At 49.3% G+C, this 20,222-nt stretch overlaps 1 protein-coding gene across 4 annotated transcripts in view; it reads right to left on the bottom strand.

Annotated features, from left to right (window-relative positions):
• The window catches only part of METTL9 (methyltransferase 9, His-X-His N1(pi)-histidine), a 50,510-nt gene that overhangs the window by 18,923 nt on the left and 11,365 nt on the right, over nucleotides 1-20,222 (bottom strand). For all 4 annotated transcript variants that reach the window (XM_014580763.4, XM_006112804.5, XM_075899483.2 and 1 more), the window contains exon 4: nucleotides 9,873-10,057. In XM_014580763.4, the coding sequence (XP_014436249.2) occupies nucleotides 9,873-10,057 (185 nt within the window). The remainder of the gene's footprint in view (nucleotides 1-9,872; nucleotides 10,058-20,222) is intronic.

Genomic DNA, 20,222 nt, shown 5'->3' with positions numbered 1-20,222 from the left:
ATATGTTAATTAAAAAAAAACCCAGCCCAAAAGACACCTTCTCTACCCAAATAAAAATAATTTAAAAAAAAATCACAATTTTAAAAATCACATCTTAAAAACTTTATAGGCCTAAATATTGCTTTGTAAGATACATGTGAAATTATGTTAATTAAATTTTGGTTTTGAAAATATAGCAAAGGAAATTTCCTCTCAAGACTAACATTTCTACTTGAGTTTTGTATTAACATGATGAAATAAAATCTTTTTCTTGTTTGAACTTTTGCACTCTGAACACTTCAGATACACCATAAGAGTCCGTCATCCAAATTATGACAGGACTCTACAATCGTGAAAAGGGCCAATTTTGATCCACTAATGGTCTTTAGGATGATCCAGGAACAGTTAAGCTTCCACTTCCATAGTATTTTACCATAGATTTCTCTAATAAATTAGCCTTATTTTAAAAAGTGACTAGTAATTTCAGTGCCCAGATTGGTACTCCTATAAGGGGCCTGATTTTTAAAAGTGTAGTACAGCCACAAACTGGAAAAAAAAACAGATCCCAGAACTGAGGCACATTAAAGGTGACTAGTTTGTTTTTAAGATTTAGGCCATAAAGCTCATATTCCTTGAGGGAGAAACCAGATATATTTGAAAAGCATCTGAGGTACTTCTCCAAGACTCAGATAAGAGGATAAAGTTAATTGGATCTTTTAATGCAGAGTAAAACAAAACATAAGCAGGAATTTATATACATTGTTAATTCAACTTTAATTAATACTTCTCCCATGCATTTCTAGATGCAAATCAAACCACTGACACTGAAGTATAGCACTGCAAACAGTTTGATCCCAGCTAGCCAAGTTACATCTTATCCTATGCACTACTGCACAGCAAGATCAGTTAAGATGTTCTTGTTCGCAGTACGTAGATCTGGATGCTTAAGGTTGCTTGTACTATGAATTCAGTGGAGATCCCTTGTCTGGAATAGTCTTTCCCCATTTTTTCAACAGAGCTCAATTATGACAGGGCAGGGAGGGACAACCAGGAATGCTGGATAGGCCACATGAGTGGCCCCCCTTCATCCCAGCAGGCTTCAGCAGCCCTGGCCTATGGTCTCCATCTGTCTTCTCACCATGTGCCTCTCACGCTTCAGGGCATCAAAGCCCCGCACTTACCGGCTCCTCCCCATCCTTACCAGCACATTCAGAGCCCACGAATTGCCTGATTTACACTCCGTCCCCACTCTCCTCCCCCTGCCCCCAAGAACTGTAATGGTGCCAATCAGCTACTCACAGCACTCCAGCTTTGGGAGAGTGGAGGCATGTGAAGGAGGGGGCTAGCTAGGGCCTGGAGTCTGTGGGCCGCAGATGGAGTCCTGGTGGGATGCATGCAGCCCATGGGCCATAGGTTGCCCACCAATGTTCCCTCTAACATTTTCTATCCTTAGGTGGGTTGAATTTTCTTATGTGCAACAGCAATATTGAGATAGTGTGTGGATGTGCACCACCAATATACAGTAGACTTCCGATAATCTGGCACCTTTGGGACCTAGGTGGTGCTGGATTATCAGATATACTGGAGTATCGGGAGGTACTCCAGAGGGGGGCTGTGATGGGTCTGCCGAGACCCGCACTGCGTCCGGGGGGTGGGCGGGGAATAGCGCGGCGAGGAGCGAACCCTCCACCGTTTTGCAGGAAGGCGGGGGAAGCCCCGCGCTGCCGCCAAGAGTTTCTGGGAGGGGAGCGGGCTCCCCACCCCCAGACTGCAGTAGTTATCACCGAGCAGAGGGGTGAGGGACGGCGCTGCAGGACCAACCTAGCAGCACCCCCACTGCTCTGCTCTGCAGCTTCCCCAAGTCCGCTGCTCGTCAGTTTCAGCAGTGGCAGTGGTGGACTTGGGGAAACGGTGCTGAGCAGAGCAGCTGGGGTGCTGCCGGGTGGATCCCGCAGCACCGCCCCTCACCCCCCCGCTCGGCGATAACTACTGCAGTCTGGGGGTTGGGGAGCCCGCTCCCCTCCTGGAAACTCGCAGCAGTGGCGCGGGGCTTCCTCAGCCATTTTGCGGGGGGTTTGCTCCTCGCCGCACTGTTCCCCTCCCACCCCTACCCCCTGGCCAGTTGCAGTGCGGGTTCCGGCAGACCCGTCACAGAAGTATAATCTCCTTCCCTTCTTCTCCCCTTCTCTTTCCCAGCTGCAAGTGCCCATGGGGCTCATAGCAGCTCCAATTGTCCGGCTGGCCGGAGCACTTCTGGGTTTCAGTTGGTGCCGGACTATTGGGAGTGCCAGACCACTGGATGCTGGACAATTGGAGTTTTACTGTATATAATTTTATATATGTTTTGTTTGTAACAGTCCATATGCGTGTGTGACGGGGCAATATCGCCCCGCACCGTGACTCCTGCCGAGCAGGCGTTGCTTGGCATCTGGCCAGAGGCTGCCCGGCGCTGCACGGCATGCTCCTGTGCTGCGCCGGGTCTGGCGGGGCCGGCCGATCCGCCGGCGAGGAGCCCGTGGCGCATCGGCAGGAGCCGGGACAGCGCAGAGGGGTTCGCCTGCCCAGGCAGACCCGTGTGACAGAAAAACGGCGGCGGGGACGGGTAGCCCCGCCCCCGCCTAAGCGGATGATGTCAGGTAGGACGTAAGCAGCGGGATGCTTAAAAACGCCGCCGCCATGCCAAAGAAGAGAACGCCGCGAGCGAGGGGGGGGGGGGGGCGGAGGACTCAGTGAGGGTCCTGACTGGCCAGCGGGGCCAATCTGTGGACGGCGGAGTGAAGCAACTCCGCCAGCCTGTCGGCCAAAGGCAAGGTGGGCCCCTGGAGAGACTGGTGCAGCCAGGGACGGGGAAAGGAAGTAGCCCAGGGCAGAGCCATTTTTAGGCTGGTGGGCTGACGCGTTACAGCGGGATGCCCCGTCAGCCGGACCGGAGCTAGACGGTTCCGCATCCTTAGGGCCCTGGGCTGGGGCCCGTGAGCAGGGGCGGGCCCGGGCCCCCCTTTGCCCGCCCCGCGGATAGCGGGAGAAACCGAGGTTGAAAAACCCCACAACGACCTGCCACAAGCACACAAGGGTGACGCTTAAGGCGGCCTGCCCCTGTAACAGGGGCCGGGCTGGGGGTACAGTCGGGTGAGACTGGTACAGATGGTGGAGAATGTGGGTACTTTGACGAAGGTCCCCCCCTCTGCTAAAGAGGGGGAGCACTCCCAAGGGGGAGTGGATTTATGTCTCTCTCTTCCAGTAGAAACCGAAATCGGAGGCGAGCCGGGCGCGGCGGCGCCTCCAGGAAAGGGGCGGGGAAATGGATCCCGCCCAGGTGCTGGAATGGATGAAGGAATCTCAGAGAGAGAGTCAGCAACAGCAAACCATGCTGATCCAGCAGGTGTCCGCACAGCATCAAGAGCAACAGCGTCAGCTGATAAAGGAGCTGGCAGAGCAGTTTAGGGAACAAGTCCGGCTGTCGGTTCCCCTGAGGATGGGTGCAACAGCCCAAGAGGAAGACGTGGACGAGGATGAGGGGGCTGGACCTTGCCCGAGTATCAGATTGACTAAGATGGGGGTCGCTGACAATCCCGAAGCATATTTGACGACGTTTGAGCGGGTGGCCTCCGCAGCCAGGTGGCCGGAGACTCATTGGCCCACAATTTAGGCCCCTTATCTTACTGGCCAGGCACAGTTGGCATACCGTAGTTTGAGCAAGAGACACGCGTTGCATTGTTGTAAGCTGAAAGAAGCTATTTTAGATCAGATGGGTATCATGCCCGAAACATACCGGCAGAAGTTCAGGAGCGAGCACTACAGTTCAGAGACACATCCCCGGGTCATAGCCCAGAGGTTAAAGGAGGCCGCCTGGAGGTGGCTGGACCCCGAACAGTGCACCGGACAGCAAGTGGCCAAGCTAGTGATACTGGAACAGTTTATCAACATCTTACCCAGCGGTGGCCAACGCTGGGTACGTCAGCACCACCCCTTCACGTTAAGTGAAGCGGTCGAATTAATGAACGATTACGAAGCCGCCGAGGGGTGGGAGAGAGGCAACCGGACGGAGCGGCCACCCCCACCCAGGAAAGGCGAAGCGCGGAGGAGCCCCCGTGCTAAGGGGAGCCCAGAGCGAGGCGACTGGCGGGGGGCCGGGAGAGGTGTGACACGACGGCCATTGGTGCCGGCCTGGTCCCTCCCGCCCAAGGAAGTACCCCGTGAGACGGCCAGCCGCTCGCCAGACGCCGGACTGAACCCTCCGAGGTCCGGCGCGCCCAGGGGACCCTGCTTTCGGTGCGGGCAGGAAGGGCACCTCATTAAGGACTGCCCCTTCATGGATTGTTCCTACGCCCAGGCATTAGCCGGGGATGGGGCCCCCGCGGAGGAAGGTAAGGTAACGCGATCAGTAGTGATCGGGGACAAACAAGTGACAGCCCTCCTGGACTCGGGCTGTAGCCAGACTATAGTGCGGGCAGACTTAGTCCCTCCGAGAGGCCCACGGGGCCCCCCCGTACAGGTGCAGTGTGTGCATGGGGACGTGCACCAGTATACCACCGCTTGGGTCCAGATCCAGGATGGGAATCAGGATAGTTGGTGCTACGTGGTTCTAGCACCCCAGCTAGCCTACCTGGCCTTGCTGGGCCGTGACTGGACTGGCTTCCGCAGGGCAGTGGGCAAGTGGCAAGCTAGGGGGGCCCCTGAGGTAGCAGGGAACCAGCTAGGGGCCCTAGGAGAACCACTGGGCGACGCAGCCACATCGGCCCCTCGGGCCAAAGATCCGGACATGGGGCAATGAACCCCCTTGAACTCGACGACGGTGACTTTCTCCAGGAACAACGGGAAGACTCCATGTTGCGACATGCCTGGGCCACGGCGCGCGAAGAGGCCGAGGAGGAGGGGACGGCGGTGGAAGGGCCAGCGGGCCCGCACTTTGAAGTACACGCAGACCGGTTATACCGGGTAGATGGGGGGGGGGGGGAGGAGTGAGGAGCAGACACCCCGGTGGCAACTCCTTGTCCCCTGCCGGTACCGGCACCGCCTTATGGAAGTGGCCCACGCCAACCCCTGGTCGGGTCATCTGGGGTATGAAAAAAACAGTAAAGCGACTATTACAACGCTTCTATTGGCCCAGGGTGTACCGCGAGGTGCGAGACTTTTATGAGTCGTGCCCGGACTGTCAGAGGGTGGGCCCCCGCAGCATACCCAAGGCCCCCCTTGTGCCCCTCCCGATAATAGACGTACCATTTGACAGAATAGCTATGAACATAGTAGGGCCCCTAGAAAAATCAAGATCGGGCCATCAATACATTTTGGTCGTATTGGATTACACCACTCGTTACCCGGAAGCCGTGCCCCTCCGAAATACGAACGCCTCCACCCTAGTGACGGAACTGGTGAAGCTGTTTGCCCGCGTCGGACTGCCCAAGGAAATACTCACTGACCAAGGTACGAACTTTACATCTCGGTTAATGGGGGAACTATGCCGCCTGCTCCGAATCAAAAGTTTGCAGACTTCAATGTACCATCCACAGACCGACGGTCTGGTTGAATGATTTAATCGGACACTGAAGGGAATGCTGCGGAGATTTACAGAACAAGACCCTAGAGACTGGGACGCACTGTTACCGGCGTTACTGTTTGCGGTGCGGGAGGCTTCTACGGGGTTCTCACCTTTTGAGTTACTGTATGGGCGACAACCGTGGGGAATCCTTGATGTAATCAAGGAAAGTTGGGAGGACCAAGAGACGCGGGTAAGAGGGTCGGTACAGTATATACTAAGATTGAGACAGAAGCTACGGACGCTAGCGGACGTGGCTAGGGCCAACTTAGAAAGTGCCCAGGAAACCCAGGCCCACTATTATAACCGGGGAGCGCGCCTCAGAGTTTTCGAGCCAGGGCAGCGAGTCTTACTGTTACTCCTGACCCCGGGTTCAAAACTGGTGGCTAAGTGGCAGGGCCCTTTCAAAGTGGTGAGATGCATAGGGGAAGTAGATTACGAGGTTAAAGTGGCGGGACGGTCGGGAGGTACCAAGGTACCATGTGAACTTACTAAAGACGTGGAAAGAGCGAGAGGCCTTGTTTGTGAACCCCCTTCCCCCTGACCCTGAGCTCGGCCAGGGAGAGGAGGGCCAGGCCACCCCGGGTATCTTACAGACGGGAGCCGACCTTTCTCCACACCAACGCAAGGACCTGGAGGGCCTACTGAGCCACTTCCCCGATGTGCTGACAGAAGAACCAGGTCGCACCACCCTGGCCCACCACCACATCGAGACCGAACCACGAAAGAAGGTACAAGACCCGGTTCGGCCCCTACCCTGGAAGATGTGGGAGCCGGTAAGGGAGGAGTTGTAGAAGATGATACAATGGGGCGTGGTGGAAGAGTCGTACAGTGAGTGGCGCAGTCCCATAGTCCTCGTGCCGAAGCCTGACGGGTGAATGAGATTCTGCATCGAATTCCGCAAAGTGAATGCACTTTCAAGATTCGACGCTTACCCTATGCCTCGGGTGGATGAGTTGCTAGACCGACTGGGAGGAGCGCACTATCTTTCCACCCTAGACTTGACACGCAGCTACTGGCAGATCCCCTTATCACCGACGTCGCGAGAGAAGACGGCCTTCTCAACTCCTTTCGACCTGTACCATTTTATTCGGTCTCCATGGAGCAGCAGCCACCTTTCAACGGCTTATGGACCGAGTGTTAAAGAGCCACGGCCGATACGCCGCGGCGTACATTGATGACATAGTTATCTACAGTAAGTCCTGGGCCGACCACCTGCACCACGTCAATACCATATTGTAGGAGCTCCGCCAGGCAGGCCTCATGGCAAACCCCAGGAAGTGCCACTTTGGGGAAAAGGAAGTCACCTATTTAGGCTACACCGTCGGCCGCGGCCAGCTACGACCCTTGATAGAGAAAGTGGAGGCGCTGCGAAGCTATCAACCACCCAGACCCAAGAGACAGGTCCGCCAGTTCTTGGGTCTGGCGGGCTACTATCGCCGCTTCGTCCCCAATTTTGCGGCAATAGCGGCACCCTTGACAGACCTAACACTGGCCGTCCTGCCCCAGAAGGTACGATGGTCCCCAGAATGAGAGGAAGCCTTCCAGAAGTTAAAAGACTGCCTGACCTGGGCCCCGGTGTTAGCACAGCCCAACTTTAACCTTCCCTTCACTGTCTATACGGACGCTTCGGAAAGCGGAATAGGGGCTGTACTATCACAGGGGGAGGGAGCAGACAAACATCCTGTCGTTTACGTTAGTCGTAAACTGTTTACACGGGAGCACAAGTACGCAACAATAGAAAAGGAGGCCTTGGCTGTAAAGTGGGCGATTGACCTGTTGCGCTACTATCTTTTAGGTAACCGTTTCCAGATGGAAATGGACCACGCCCCCCTGCGATGGCTACAGACTATGAAAGATTCGAACGCACGGGTAATGCGCTGGTACTTAACTTTACAGCCCTATGCGTTTGACGTAGCCCACAGGGCCGGCACGAAACACCAAAACGCCGACTTTTTTTCGAGGCGGTATGAAGGAGAGGAAGACACAGAACACAGTGCTGCGACTAATTTAAAGGGGGGGGGGTGTAACGGAGCACTATCACCCCGCACCGCGACTCCCGCCGAGCAGGCATTCCTCAGCATCCGGCCAGAGGCCGCCCGGCGCTGCGCGGCATGCTCCTGTGCCGCGCCGGGTCAGGCGGGGCCGGCTGATCCGCCGGCAGGAGCCAGGACAGCGCAGAGGGGTTCGCCAGCCCAGGCAGACCCGTGTGACAGAAAAACAGCAGTGGGGACAGGTAGCCCCGCCCCCGCATAAGCGGATGACGTCAGGTAGGACGTAAGCAGCGGGATGCTTAAAAACGCCGCCGCCATGCCAAAGAAGAGAACGCCGTGAGCGGGGGGGGGGAGGGGGGCAGAGGACTCGGTGAGGGTCCTGACTGGCCAGCGGGGCCGATCTGCGGATGGCAGAGTGAAGCAACTCCGCCAGCCTGTCGGCCAAAGGCAAGGTGGGCCCCTGGAGAGACTGGTGCAGCCAGGGACGGGGAAAGGAAGTAACCCAGGGCAGAGCCATTTTTAGGCTGGTGGGCTGACGCGTTACGGCGGGATGCTCCGTCAGCCGGACTGGAGCTAGACAGTTCCGCGTCCTTAGGGCCCTGGGCTGGGGCCCGTGAGCAGGGGCGGGCCTGGGCCCCCCTTTGCCCGCCCCGCGGATAGCGGGAGAAACCGAGGTTGAAAAACCCCACAACAACCTGCAACAAGCACACAAGGGTGACGCTTAAGGCGGCCCGCCCCTGTAACAGGAGCCGGGCCGGGGGTACAGTCGGGTGAGACTGGTACAGCGTGGAAAAAAAAATTAAAACGAGAGATAGTTAACAAAGAGCGATGCATATGGTATTTAATATGAAATCAAATAAAGAAGAAAATTAACACTATCCTTGGAGTATATGCATCATCATCCTAATAATTCAAGCTAATAAACACACTAAAATGCATATCACCTATACATAGCTCAGCTTTAAGATACTAAACAAATCTATGAGTCAACTAGAAATAGTATTTGCAAGGAGAGCGTGACTAATACAATATTTACTGACACTGAAGGAAGATTAAAAGGCATTCACTAAGTCTTATACAGTTTCTCTGGGGAAAGTTTAGGATCCATTCTGTAAACAGATAAAAGTTCTCCTGGTTTGAAACTTTCACCTTGTGTGCATCACCAAGTTGAGGAATAGAAGCCCCAGAACAAATTAACACATGGCTAAAAAGTTTGTAGAGAGATGCAGGATTCAAAGAGCTTACAAATAAGATTTCATCCTACAAAACTAGTATCACATCTAGTACTTGCTACTTCTAACTCATAAGAGTCAGAACTCTACCACATAGCAAAGATCTGTCCTTAATGCAATATAATTTACCATGTATTAATTAGTAACACAGGATTTTAAAAAAGACATTAAGATCAGAGTTTTAGAGATGTGCAACATTCCAAAAAATGTTAAAAGACTTTTTCTTTCTTACCTTAATCTATTAACGCCTATGTAAACTGTGTTTCAAATTTAAATATTCAAATGTCCTCATAGTGTACACACACACACACACACACACACACACACACACACACACACACACAGAGCCCCCCCATGCAGTCTGTTTCCCCCCACCTCCCTCCAACCCAGACAGACAGAGAGGACTGCAAGTGAGTCAGGACACCTTAAACAAACTGACCCCACCTCCACCTCACTGCACAGATGCCAGCACCCATCCTCTCGTCCCCCCACCTACTCTGAGGAGTCAGCCCCTTACTTCCCTTCCCAGCCCAGGTGGCTTGAGGAGACTGCTGGGTTTCTGCCTCTGCCTCTCTCTCTCTGCAGGCAGGGATTTGCCAAACTCCCCTCTGACTTCCCCCCAAGCCAATTCATTAATTACTCACTCATTCCCCCCAGCCACTTATTCCCTCCTTAGCTCATGCTCACCTGCTCTGGAAGCTGCTCAGTTCAAGTATGCAGCTAGTTCAGTTTAGCTGCTACTTAGAGACACCCTGCCCCTGACGGTCAACTGAGCTCCCTGCCTGTGCAGGAGCTTTGAACCTCTGAGCAGGGCTCAGAAAACAGCTGCACGGCCATGCGGACCCGCAGCTTAAAGAGAACTAGATGCTATCGGATCCATATATTTACTCAGTCTTTCACTGGTGGTAGTGAATTGAGGGCTGTGAACAGCTTCAGTCCAAATGGGGCCATCTACTTACATATACACAGAATGTACAATTCTGGGAATTTTGAACATGTAATTAAGGAACTGATCAGCATATTTTAAAAGTTTGTTAAATATAAAATTATATTAGTATTAATTTACAACACTATAACATAAGATAACTTTCCCCTATTTCTCCAAGCATCTTTTAGTCTGTGTCTACTTACCATTTTCCACATATGGATGAAAGGGCAAAACTAGTGCAAGAATGACTCTGCCTCTAGTTGGTTCCAAAACACTTCTAATATCTTTTAACACAGTCAGTGGCTGATCACAGCGATCAAGCAAATTCAAGCAGCTGATAACATCATACTGGAATCCTGTGTTCTGCCATTCATTTATACCGAGCACTCTAGAGAAAAAGAGAGAGAGCATAAAATGGAAAGTGTTACAGCTAAACAACTGCAATCTGAGCGCAGAGTTCTCAGTACACATCCTGCCTATAGCAATCGAGTAGATAATTCCCTACAGCTAAGGCTGACCCTTATCTTCACAGACTCTCTATACTTGAGAGCACATAGGGCTTGTGTACACAGGGGACTTAGTTTGCATTGAGGTGACATACACTAATTGGTGTGTAAAACCTAACTCAGGTTGGCTTACGGTACATAACTCCAGCTATGCAAAATATATAGCTGGAGTTGGCTTACCTTAAGCAGCACCCACCCAGCAAGAGGAGGAGTACTTGATGCTGGTATGGGCTACCCTCAATGTTCAATATACTAGACCCCCGAAACTGAATGCAAGAAGATCAACCTCAGGAGCACTGATATTCTCTTAAGTATAGATGTGCCCCAAGAGCATGCAAATGGCGCTGCTGTGCCCTCTTAATTTGCATCATTGTGTGTATATATGTATCATGAGCTAGTTGTGTACTAAGCATACAGTATACTAGGTGAGTATCCCAAGGTCCTTTGCTTTGATGCGGAGCTGTGTGCATTCTGGGATTTTTCTCACTGAGCCTTTTGAGATGCATAGCAGAAGCCAGTAGAATTCTGGGACTTTGGGGTCAAACTCCAAAAATCTCATGCTTGTGTTCCTTCTGATTCATACTCGCCCCCCCCCCCCCTTCTTAGTGGGCTAGAACCATTTTTGAATTGTCGTCAACTAGCGTGGGCACAAGAATCCCATGCATTGCTATGCTAGAAGCTACAAACACACAAAGACTGTGCTCCACCTCAGCACAAGGTGGCTTCAGTTTTGGAAGTCAACTTCTGCCCCACCGAGCAGATGATGTATCTACACAAAAGCAGCACCTGTAGTAGTGCCAAGCAGGTGGAGAAGGTACAGTAAACTTCTGATAATCTAGCACCTTTAGGATCCAGGGGGTGCCAGATTATCAAATATGCCAGACTATCGGAAGAGGGGGCTATGAGGGGTCCGGGGTGGGGATGCCACCCCAGACCCCCCATAGCCCCCCCCTTCCGATAGTCCGGCTCTGCCCTAGGCGTCCCCGAGTCAGCCGCTGCTGGTCAGTTTCAGCAGCAGCTGAATCTGGGATGCCTGAGGCAGAGCAGCTGGGGTGCTGCCTGGTTGGTCCAGTAGCACCGCCCCCAGCGCTGCGAGACCAACCCGGCAGCACCTCAGCTGCTCTTGGGGACACCTGGGACAGAGCAGCTAGGGTGCTCCCACAGCACCGAGGGGCAGCGCTATGGGACCAACCTGGCAGCACCCCAGCTGCTCTGCCCCCAGCTTCCCCAAGTCAGCAGTCAGTTTCAGCAGCAGATGAATCGGGGAAGCCGGGTGCAGAGCAGCTCCAATTGTCTGACTGTCCGGAGCACTACCAGGTTCCCGATGGTGCTGGACCATCAGGAGTGCTGGAGCATTGGATGCCGGACCAATGGAGTTTTACTGTAATTTGAAATGTTTCTCCCTAGAGGTGTTCCACTTGAGGTACGAATGTGCCTTTGATCACTTTATTCCCAGCAGCAATGCTTGTTTGGGCCATCCTGATGCCTATATTGAAGGCAAATAGATCTGAGAGACAAACTGCTCTCAGTTTCTTCTCTATTGCAAAAGTCGTATGAACATGAGACTCCAAAGCAGAGGGGAAGGCCAGTGGGTAGTAGAGCAGCCATAGAAACTCACATCTCAAAAAACTCCAGCTGCTATACAGGGTAAGTAACTTATCTGAGTAGTATCCCTGTTTGTGCTCTACTTCATGTGACTCTCAAGCAGTATCTGCTGAAGGAAATGGGAGCTTTGGAACTCAACTTACAACTGTTTGTAGAACTTCAGAATCAATGCTGCACCTGCTCTAGAGGTGTGCAAGGAAATATAAAGTCTTGAGAAGTTGTGAATTGATGCTCATAATGCTATTTTGCATGTTTTCACAATAGGATCATCTTTCAGCAAGGCTAAAAAAAGAATACTGTGATGTGGCAGAGTGACTACTACCCTAGGTAAGCAAGGCACATTAGCAGCTGCATAGCAAAAGAAGATGCATCCAGAAACCCATTTAGCTGTCTTTGACAGAGTAACAAGCCTTCTGGATGAGAGGAAGCAGTAAATGTGGCATATCTTGATATTATTAAGGCTTTTCATATTATTCCCGAAGCCCTCCTCATAAACAACTACACAAACTGGAGAAATGGCCTGTAGTTAGGAAGGAGCAATTATGGAAAATACCTATGAAGGAGATAAATATAATATAATCACAAGATAAATATAATTCAACAATGTAACACTTGCAAAAAAAGAAAACATCATTCTGCGATGCATTAGTAGGAATGTTATAATCCAGACACAAGATAACTCCGCCATGAAGCCTCCAGGGGTTTCATGCCAGTCCCAAGCCTGGGTAAAGGAAGAGGGTTGGTCAGATGAGTGTCAATGCGCTGATTGTAAAACAACAATACGAATGAACTCTTATGTCAGCACGACTAACTGACAAAAGATGCCAGCTCGGATGTCTCTCAGATAAACAAGGTCCATGATACCAATTGAGTGATCGGGTTTGGGTCAATAAATTGGCTACTGAAAGGAAACTACAACACGTATATTATCAATTGGAACGTGAAATGTCCAAACACTGTAGGCAATGGCAAAGTTAGAGCTGCTTCGAAAGGAGATGGACAGATACCAATGTGATATACTTGGACTGGCGGAGATGCATTGGATGGCATCGGGAGAGATGTGCGGGTGTGAAGTCATTTGGTCAGAGAATGAAGCAACACATGAGGCAAGAGTCGGATTCCTTCTTAGCAAAAGAGCTACAGGAGCACTTAGGATACAAACTGGTGAGTGCAAAAATGATGGTAGTGAGATTCGAAGCAAAACCATTCAACATCTTGGTCATTCAGGTGCATGCACCCACGTCAGACAGCATGGAGGAAGAGATTGAGCTATTCTATAAAGATTTGACAAAGACGCTGGAGGAGATATCAAACAGACATATGTTGATCATCGGAGGAGACTGGAATGCGAATGTTGGAATAGATAAAGGTTGGGACAGAGTCATGGGAAGGTTTGGATATGGAGAAAGAAATGAACAAGGCAAAAAACTACTAGAGTTTGCTATGGAGCATGAGATAGTGATCTGCAACATGAGATTCTAAGGACTGTAGAAAGTGGACATGGTGATCGAATGATAGGAAGTCCAAGAATATGATAGATATGATCTTGATAAGAAGAAGATCGGTAACATCAGCACAGCAATGCTGAACTTTCCAAGGAGCGGATATAGACTCAATCACAGTCTAGTGATTGCGAACATCAAGATGAAACTTAAGAGAAAGTATAAGACACAATTTAAGAAACAAAGAGATGTGGCGAGGCGAGGCAAGGAAGAAATAGGGAACGCATACAGAACAGAGCTTGAAGAGAAGATCAGGAATGCAGGCACAGAGAAAGACCTAGATAAGAGAGTCGAAGAGATAGCTACGGCAATAGAAGAGGCAATTGAGCAGATGGTTCTGGAAGAAGAGAAGATCAATAAGAAGTGGATTACACTGGAGACACTGAAGTTGGTCCACAAGAAGAGAGTATTGAAGATCAGAAGGGATGTCTCCGAGAGGGCGGAACAGCAATATAGAGTGAAATGCAACGAGGTAAGGAAAGTGGCCAGAATGGATAAGGCAAAGTGGTTATAGGAGCAGTGTGAAGAGAGAGAGGTATTATGGTGAGTGTAAGATCAGGGAGGTGTACAGTAATTCTTCACTTAACACGTGCCTGCTTACCACATTTTCGCAATAGCACGATTTTTTTTTTTTTTTAGGGAACATTTTTCGAACAACACGACCATCCCCGCAATAACACGATTTCCCCGACCAGCCTGCCAGTTGCCGGCAGATGCGCAGGGCTTCCCCTGCCTCCTTGTGTCTGGCGAGGAGAGGTCGCGGGGGAGCAGCGCAGCCAGCTGGGAACCTCCGCTGCTTTGCAAGGAGGCAGGGGAAGCCCCACGCAGCTGCCGGCGACTGGCCAGCTGGGGAAGTGCAGCCGCCGCTGCAAGCCCCCTCCCCTATCCTCCCCTTTCCTTCCCCAGAACCAAACACCTCCCCTCCCTGCTATAACCCAGTCCCCTTTCTCCCCCAACCTTATGTCCCGGTCTCAACAGACACCACTGCTTGAAATGCAACCCCCACCTTTTCCATTATTTTCAATAGGAAAATTGACCCCACATAACACGTTTTCACTTAACATGATCATTTTCTGAAACATATCTATAGTGTTAAATGAGGAATTACTGTATAAAATGATTAGGAATATTAATAGGAAGTGACAACCGAAGCAGATGGCAATCAAAGACGAGAATGATAAGATGATCATGAACAAGAAGAAGGTTGTGCAGCAATGGACAAGATGTTGTACTAATCTGTACAAAGCACAGTTGGACCCAAGTGTCTAAGAGAGACTGATCGAAGAATTGAAAGAGATATCACTGCTGAGCATCGAGAGCGAGACTGATATTTTGAAGGAGGAAGTAGAAAGAGCAGTGAAACAACTACAGAAAAATAAGAACCCTGGAAATGATAAGATCACGGGAGAGATCATCAAATATGATAAAGAAAGTATGATTCAGGAAATATACTGTGGAAAGAAGGGAAGGCACCTAAGGAATGGACAAGAGCTGTGCTAGTGACAATACACAAGAAAGGAAGTGTGTTGGAGTGCAAGAACTATAGAACAATTGCCTTAACTAGTCATCTAGGCAAGAGGCTGATGATACTGAGGGAGAGATTGAGATCGCAGATAGAAGAACATCTAGTGGACGAGCAAGTGGGATTCAGGAAAGATAGAAGTACCATACAGCAGATACTGGCACTAAGACTGATGGCGCAGAAAGCTCAGCAAAAGAACAAGAACATCTACAATTGCTTCGTTCATTTTCAGAAGGCACTTGACAGTACCGATCAGAAAGTGACTTAGATGGTGTTGGAGTCGTACAGAGTGCATAGCAGACTGATATGGATGTTGAAGGATATCAACAATAATGCGGAAGCAGTGGTGAGAACATGCAGAGAATTAGGAAAGTGGTTTAGAACAAGTAGAGGTACAAGACAAGGAGATCCGATATTGCCGAGTATCTTCATCATGCACCTAGAAAGAGCAATGGACAAGATCCAGGAAGAGATAGAAGGGATATCGGTGTGTGCGATGAGAATTAACTTGAGGTTCACGGATGATATAGTTATCGAGGAAGAGAAGCTAGCGAGAACGGTACAGGTGCTAAATGAGGAAGGGAAGCGGTATGGACTGATTATGATATCGATAAAGCGATGACAATGGTATTTGTTGATAAGGAAATACGAAGGAAGATCAGTGTAGATGGGATTAAAGTAGAGAATTTCACATATTTCGGGAGCAACATGACGTATGATCCAGATTGAAAGAAAGAAATAGCGACTAGAATAGTAAAAGCAAGAGCGAGTTTGAAAGTGACAGATAAGATCTGGAAAAGTAAAGTGATTAGCTTAGGAACGAAGCTGAGAGTTTTGAAAAAGTGTGTATTTAGCAGCATGTTGTATGGATGTGAGACATGGGTGATAACAGATTCAAAGAGAAGGATATTGGCGTTTGAGAGGAGTTGTTATAGAAAGATCCTGAGAATAGGATGGATGCAGAAGGTCACCAACAAGGAATTATATAGGAAAATACAGCCGAAAGAGGACCTACTGAAGAAGGTTATAGAATGGAAGTTACAGCTGCACAGCTGCGCAGGCTTGTAATCTACTCGCCATGGGCGAGTAGATTACATTAATTGTTGAGCCCTGGCTATTCAGGCATATCTGCAGAATGAATGACGAGCAAAAAGTTAAGACCCTGGTATTCGGCATAATGGATGGTCCTAATAGGAGAGGCAGACCCCACAAAGAATGAGTAGATGATATAGTAGACTGGTACAGAGCTAGTCTATAGAAACTAAGCCACACCGCACTGGACAGGGAAAGACAGAAGGAAATAGTGAGGGAGGCAACAGGTGCTGAGCCCATGGTTGTTGATGATGATCAGGGCTCGCCGAACTGCGGCGAGCCCCGCTCGCTAACCACACTGTCCGGCGTTCTGCGAGTAGATTGCATTATTTGTCGAGCCCTGATGATGATGATGATGATGATGATGATGATGATGATGAGACACAAGATATAATTCTTCCACTCTACTTTCATGGAATACTAGAACTGGAAGGGACGTCAAGAGGTCATCGAGTCCAGTCCCCTGCCCTCATGGCAGGACCCAGTATCATCTGACCATCCCTGATAAATGTCTATCTAACCTGGTCTTATATATCTCCAGAGATGGATTTTCCACAACCTACCTAAGCAGTTTATTCCAGTGTTTAACCACCCTGACAGTTAGGAAGTTTTTGCACTGATACAGCCTCAACTCAGTATTATATTCAGTTCTTGTCACCACTTTTCAATAAAGATGAGGACAAATTGGGTAAAATCCAGAGAAGAACAAAACATTATTAAAGGTCTAGGAAACATAACTTCTGACCAGGACTAGATTTCCAGTTACGTTTGTAGGCACATGTTTAGGGGTGCCTAGAAGTGGGTTAAAAGTTTCATTTTTGAAGGAAAAACCATGAAGGTCAGCTATAGTCAGGGTGGATGCTGAAGATTCTGTGCCTAGGAGTGTGTAAGATGTAAATTTGGTACTGCCTATGAGGACAGATTGAAAAAATTGGGTTTGTTTAGTCTAGAGAAGAGAAGACAGGATGGGGAGAGAGACAAGATAACAGTTTTCAAGTACATAAAAGGTTGTTACAAGGTGGAGAATGGAAAAAAAAATGTTCTCCTTATCCTGTGAGGACAGGACAAAAAGCAATGGTCTTAAGTTACAGCAAGGAAGGTTTGGATATTAGGAAAAACCTTCTTACTGGACAGTTAAGTACTGGAACAAACTACTGTACCCAGAGACTCTGTAGAATCTTTGTCATTGGAGCTTTTTACCAACAGGTTAACAAATATCTGTCAGGAATGATCTAATTATTACTTAGCCCTGTCTTGAGTGCAGAGGGCTGGGCTAGATGACATAACTCAGGTCCCTTTGGGTGCATTTACACTGAACCGTAACTCAAAATAAGATATGTAATTTACGTAGCATCCAAATAAGATATGCAATTTGAGCTATTTCGAAATAGGGCCAAATGTTGAAATAAAGTGCTACACAGCAACAAATTTTGAAATAAAGTGCTATTCCGAAATGTCCCTTACTCCTCATAGAATGAGGATTACTGGGACATCGGAATAGCGAGCCCGAAATAATGGGCTTGCTGTTAAGATGCAGGATAGCTGTTTTGGGATACTCTGATATCCCGAAATAGCATTGCAGTGTAGATGTAGTCCTTTGGTCCTAAAATGCTATGATCATTCTGCCCTGGGCCTTGGCATTTATAAAACAGAAATCAGTATTTCTCCATGGTGCTCCCCAGCAAGGTTGACCACTGTGGTAGGTTTACAACAAATAGAGGAAGGTCTAGAAAGGGCCACAATGCTAGGATCATGAACCCTGGAGCTGCTTCTATGGGTGGTAAAAGTGGCACACTGTTGCATTCTTTATATTATGTCTGTACTTTTTATACTTTTGTAAGAACCTATTACTTATGAACAGGGCTCGACAAATAATGTAATCTACTCGCCCAGGGCGAGTAGATTATGACCCGGAAGAGCCGGCGCAGAGTGATCTGTGCATGCGCAGAACGGCGCGAAACCACGCGGCTGGCGAGCGGGGCACGCCGCCACATGGCGAGCCCTGCTTATGAAAATGCATGGTTTTTATATATACCGTGCATACATTGCAGATTCTTTGTGAACAGTTAACATTTTTATTTCTCAAGGTATGACAGTACATAAAACCAAAAAATAACTTAAAAATCAATACAAAATTGCTAACAGTGATTGTAAAAAATACAACTGAAAAAATTCCAAAATTTACATATGATGTAGTAAAAGCAAGGGAGGGAGAGGGAAAAGGCATATGGTGGGATCTGGTGGTAGTATTGGCACACGAGAATGTGGGGGCACTCAAGAGTTGCCAGGTGTCCGGTATTCACCCAGACAGTCCGGTATTTGTGGGCTCCGTCTGGTTAAAAAATAAAAACAAAAACAAAAAAACCAAACACACACCCAGGAAATACCAGACATGTGAAATGTCCGGTATTTCCTGTTTCCCTCGGACGGAAGCCCAGCAGGGACTATTTTCCCCTGCCATATCTGGCAGGGACGGGGGAGTGAAGAGCGCTGCAGAGTCGTAGTGAAGAGCGGCAGAAGGGGGCAGTTGCCGGGTGCCACACTGGGGGGGGGGGGGGGGGAGAGCAGAGTGCATGTTGCTCTGGCCCACGTGACCAGCAGAGACTTGGGAGCTGGCCACGTGATGCCTCCCTCTACACAATGTGAGCCGAGGCAGCCGGGCCAGATGGCAGGAGCAGCGACTTTAAAAGTAAGAATAACTTACCTGGCCCTCCAGTTCCTCTGGTAACTGGCTCTGTGGGGGGGACAGGGGAAGGGAAGGGAGAGGGAGAGCTTTGATTGGGACGGGGCACTCCTGGCGTTGGGGATGCCTGGCTCAGGGGTGAGTGCATTGGGATGGAGGAGGCACGCTAGGGGAGCCTGGCTCTAGGGGAGGGGTGGGTGCATTGGGGGTTAGTGTGTGGCTCCAAACTCGAGGGAGTGGTGCAACTTTTGCTTAACAGCGTTGGTCTCCCCCCTTTTCCTCCCCCCCCCCCCCGACAGAATTTTTTCCTGGTGGGTTTGTTTTTTTTTGGGGGGGGGGGGGGGGGGAGAAAGATGTTTGATATTTTTTGTTAAACCATCTGGCAACCCTAGGGCACTCCTGTTCACAGGCAAGTGAATGACTTTGTGTCCTTCTGGTTTTTAAATGTTGGGGCTCTAAGCTGCCAGGTGCATGAGATGGCTTGAACATGCAGAGTTCCCACACCATGTCATTTTAGCTGCCTGTGCTGGGGCTGAGGAGGGGAATGGCCTCTAGGAACATAGCTGTATGGCTATAGCAGAGAACATCTGATGTATTCTCAGGACCCTATGTTACCCAGTGGCAGAATTTGTAACCCTGTGAAAAGCCATTAGGAATTACGTGGCTATATTATCCCTAACAAATTTCTTTTCCAGCATAAATCCCTGTAAGAGGGTTATATCCTTCAGCATGGAGCAATAGCCTTACGGTCTTTAAGGACATGCAATGTTTGTGCCTACGTATACCTCATGTAAACTAATAAGTCACAAACTGGAATTTTGCAGAAATAAACAGTACCATTTGATTGTGCTGCATAGTTGGTTGGAGGGGGGAGAGGAGAGGTGTGCATGATCAGTGGGCAGCAGACATGTGGGGAAGGAGAAAGGAATTAGTATATGAACAAATGCCCTCTGTGGTATGGGTTTGCAAACAGCTGATAGTTGGGACTTTGGTATGATGTAGAAGATGACTTTCCAGTCAGTCCACACTTCATTTTGAAAATGTATTTGAAGGCAGACTGAAAGGGAACCATACTGGGGAAGAGAGGGAGGGAAGGTAAGTGACAGAAACCAGAGTCTGAAAAAGGCTCTTAACTCACATTCACCCAAAATGGCAGCAGTCCTGGGTCACCCACAAAAAGTAAGTATTGCATAATAATCAATAGTAAAAACAGAAAATAGATACGTGCCAAGATCTTCCTCTGGTGTTTCGGGCTGGCTACCTACATGACCACCTTCTGGATTCTGACTTCTGAAGTGAGTCTCCATTACGGCACTGGGCTCTGAAGTGACATGACAACTAAAAATTTCGTCCTGCTCCTTAAAAAACAGATAGATTGAAGAGACAGCAATGGATTTTTTTCTGTGTTTGTAACATTTGCTTCAGCTGTTTTCATTGCCATATAAAAACTATTCTGGTCATGACACTTTTCAGCCATCTGTTTGGCGATCTTGTTGAAGAGTTTCTTATTGATGTGGCTTGCCACAAGAGCTACTTGCACTGTTGCTTGTCCCCAAAGAGTGAGGAGAACAAGGCCTACAAGCAGCTGCTCAAGGAATGTTATATTAATACTGATATATTTGAATCCTGCAGCAAAAGGGCAA

This window comes from Pelodiscus sinensis, chromosome 15 (assembly GCF_052426305.1).
Source record: "Pelodiscus sinensis isolate ZL-2025 chromosome 15, ASM5242630v1, whole genome shotgun sequence".
NCBI lineage: Eukaryota > Metazoa > Chordata > Testudines > Trionychidae > Pelodiscus > Pelodiscus sinensis.
This window is presented reverse-complemented; position numbering and strand designations above follow the sequence as displayed.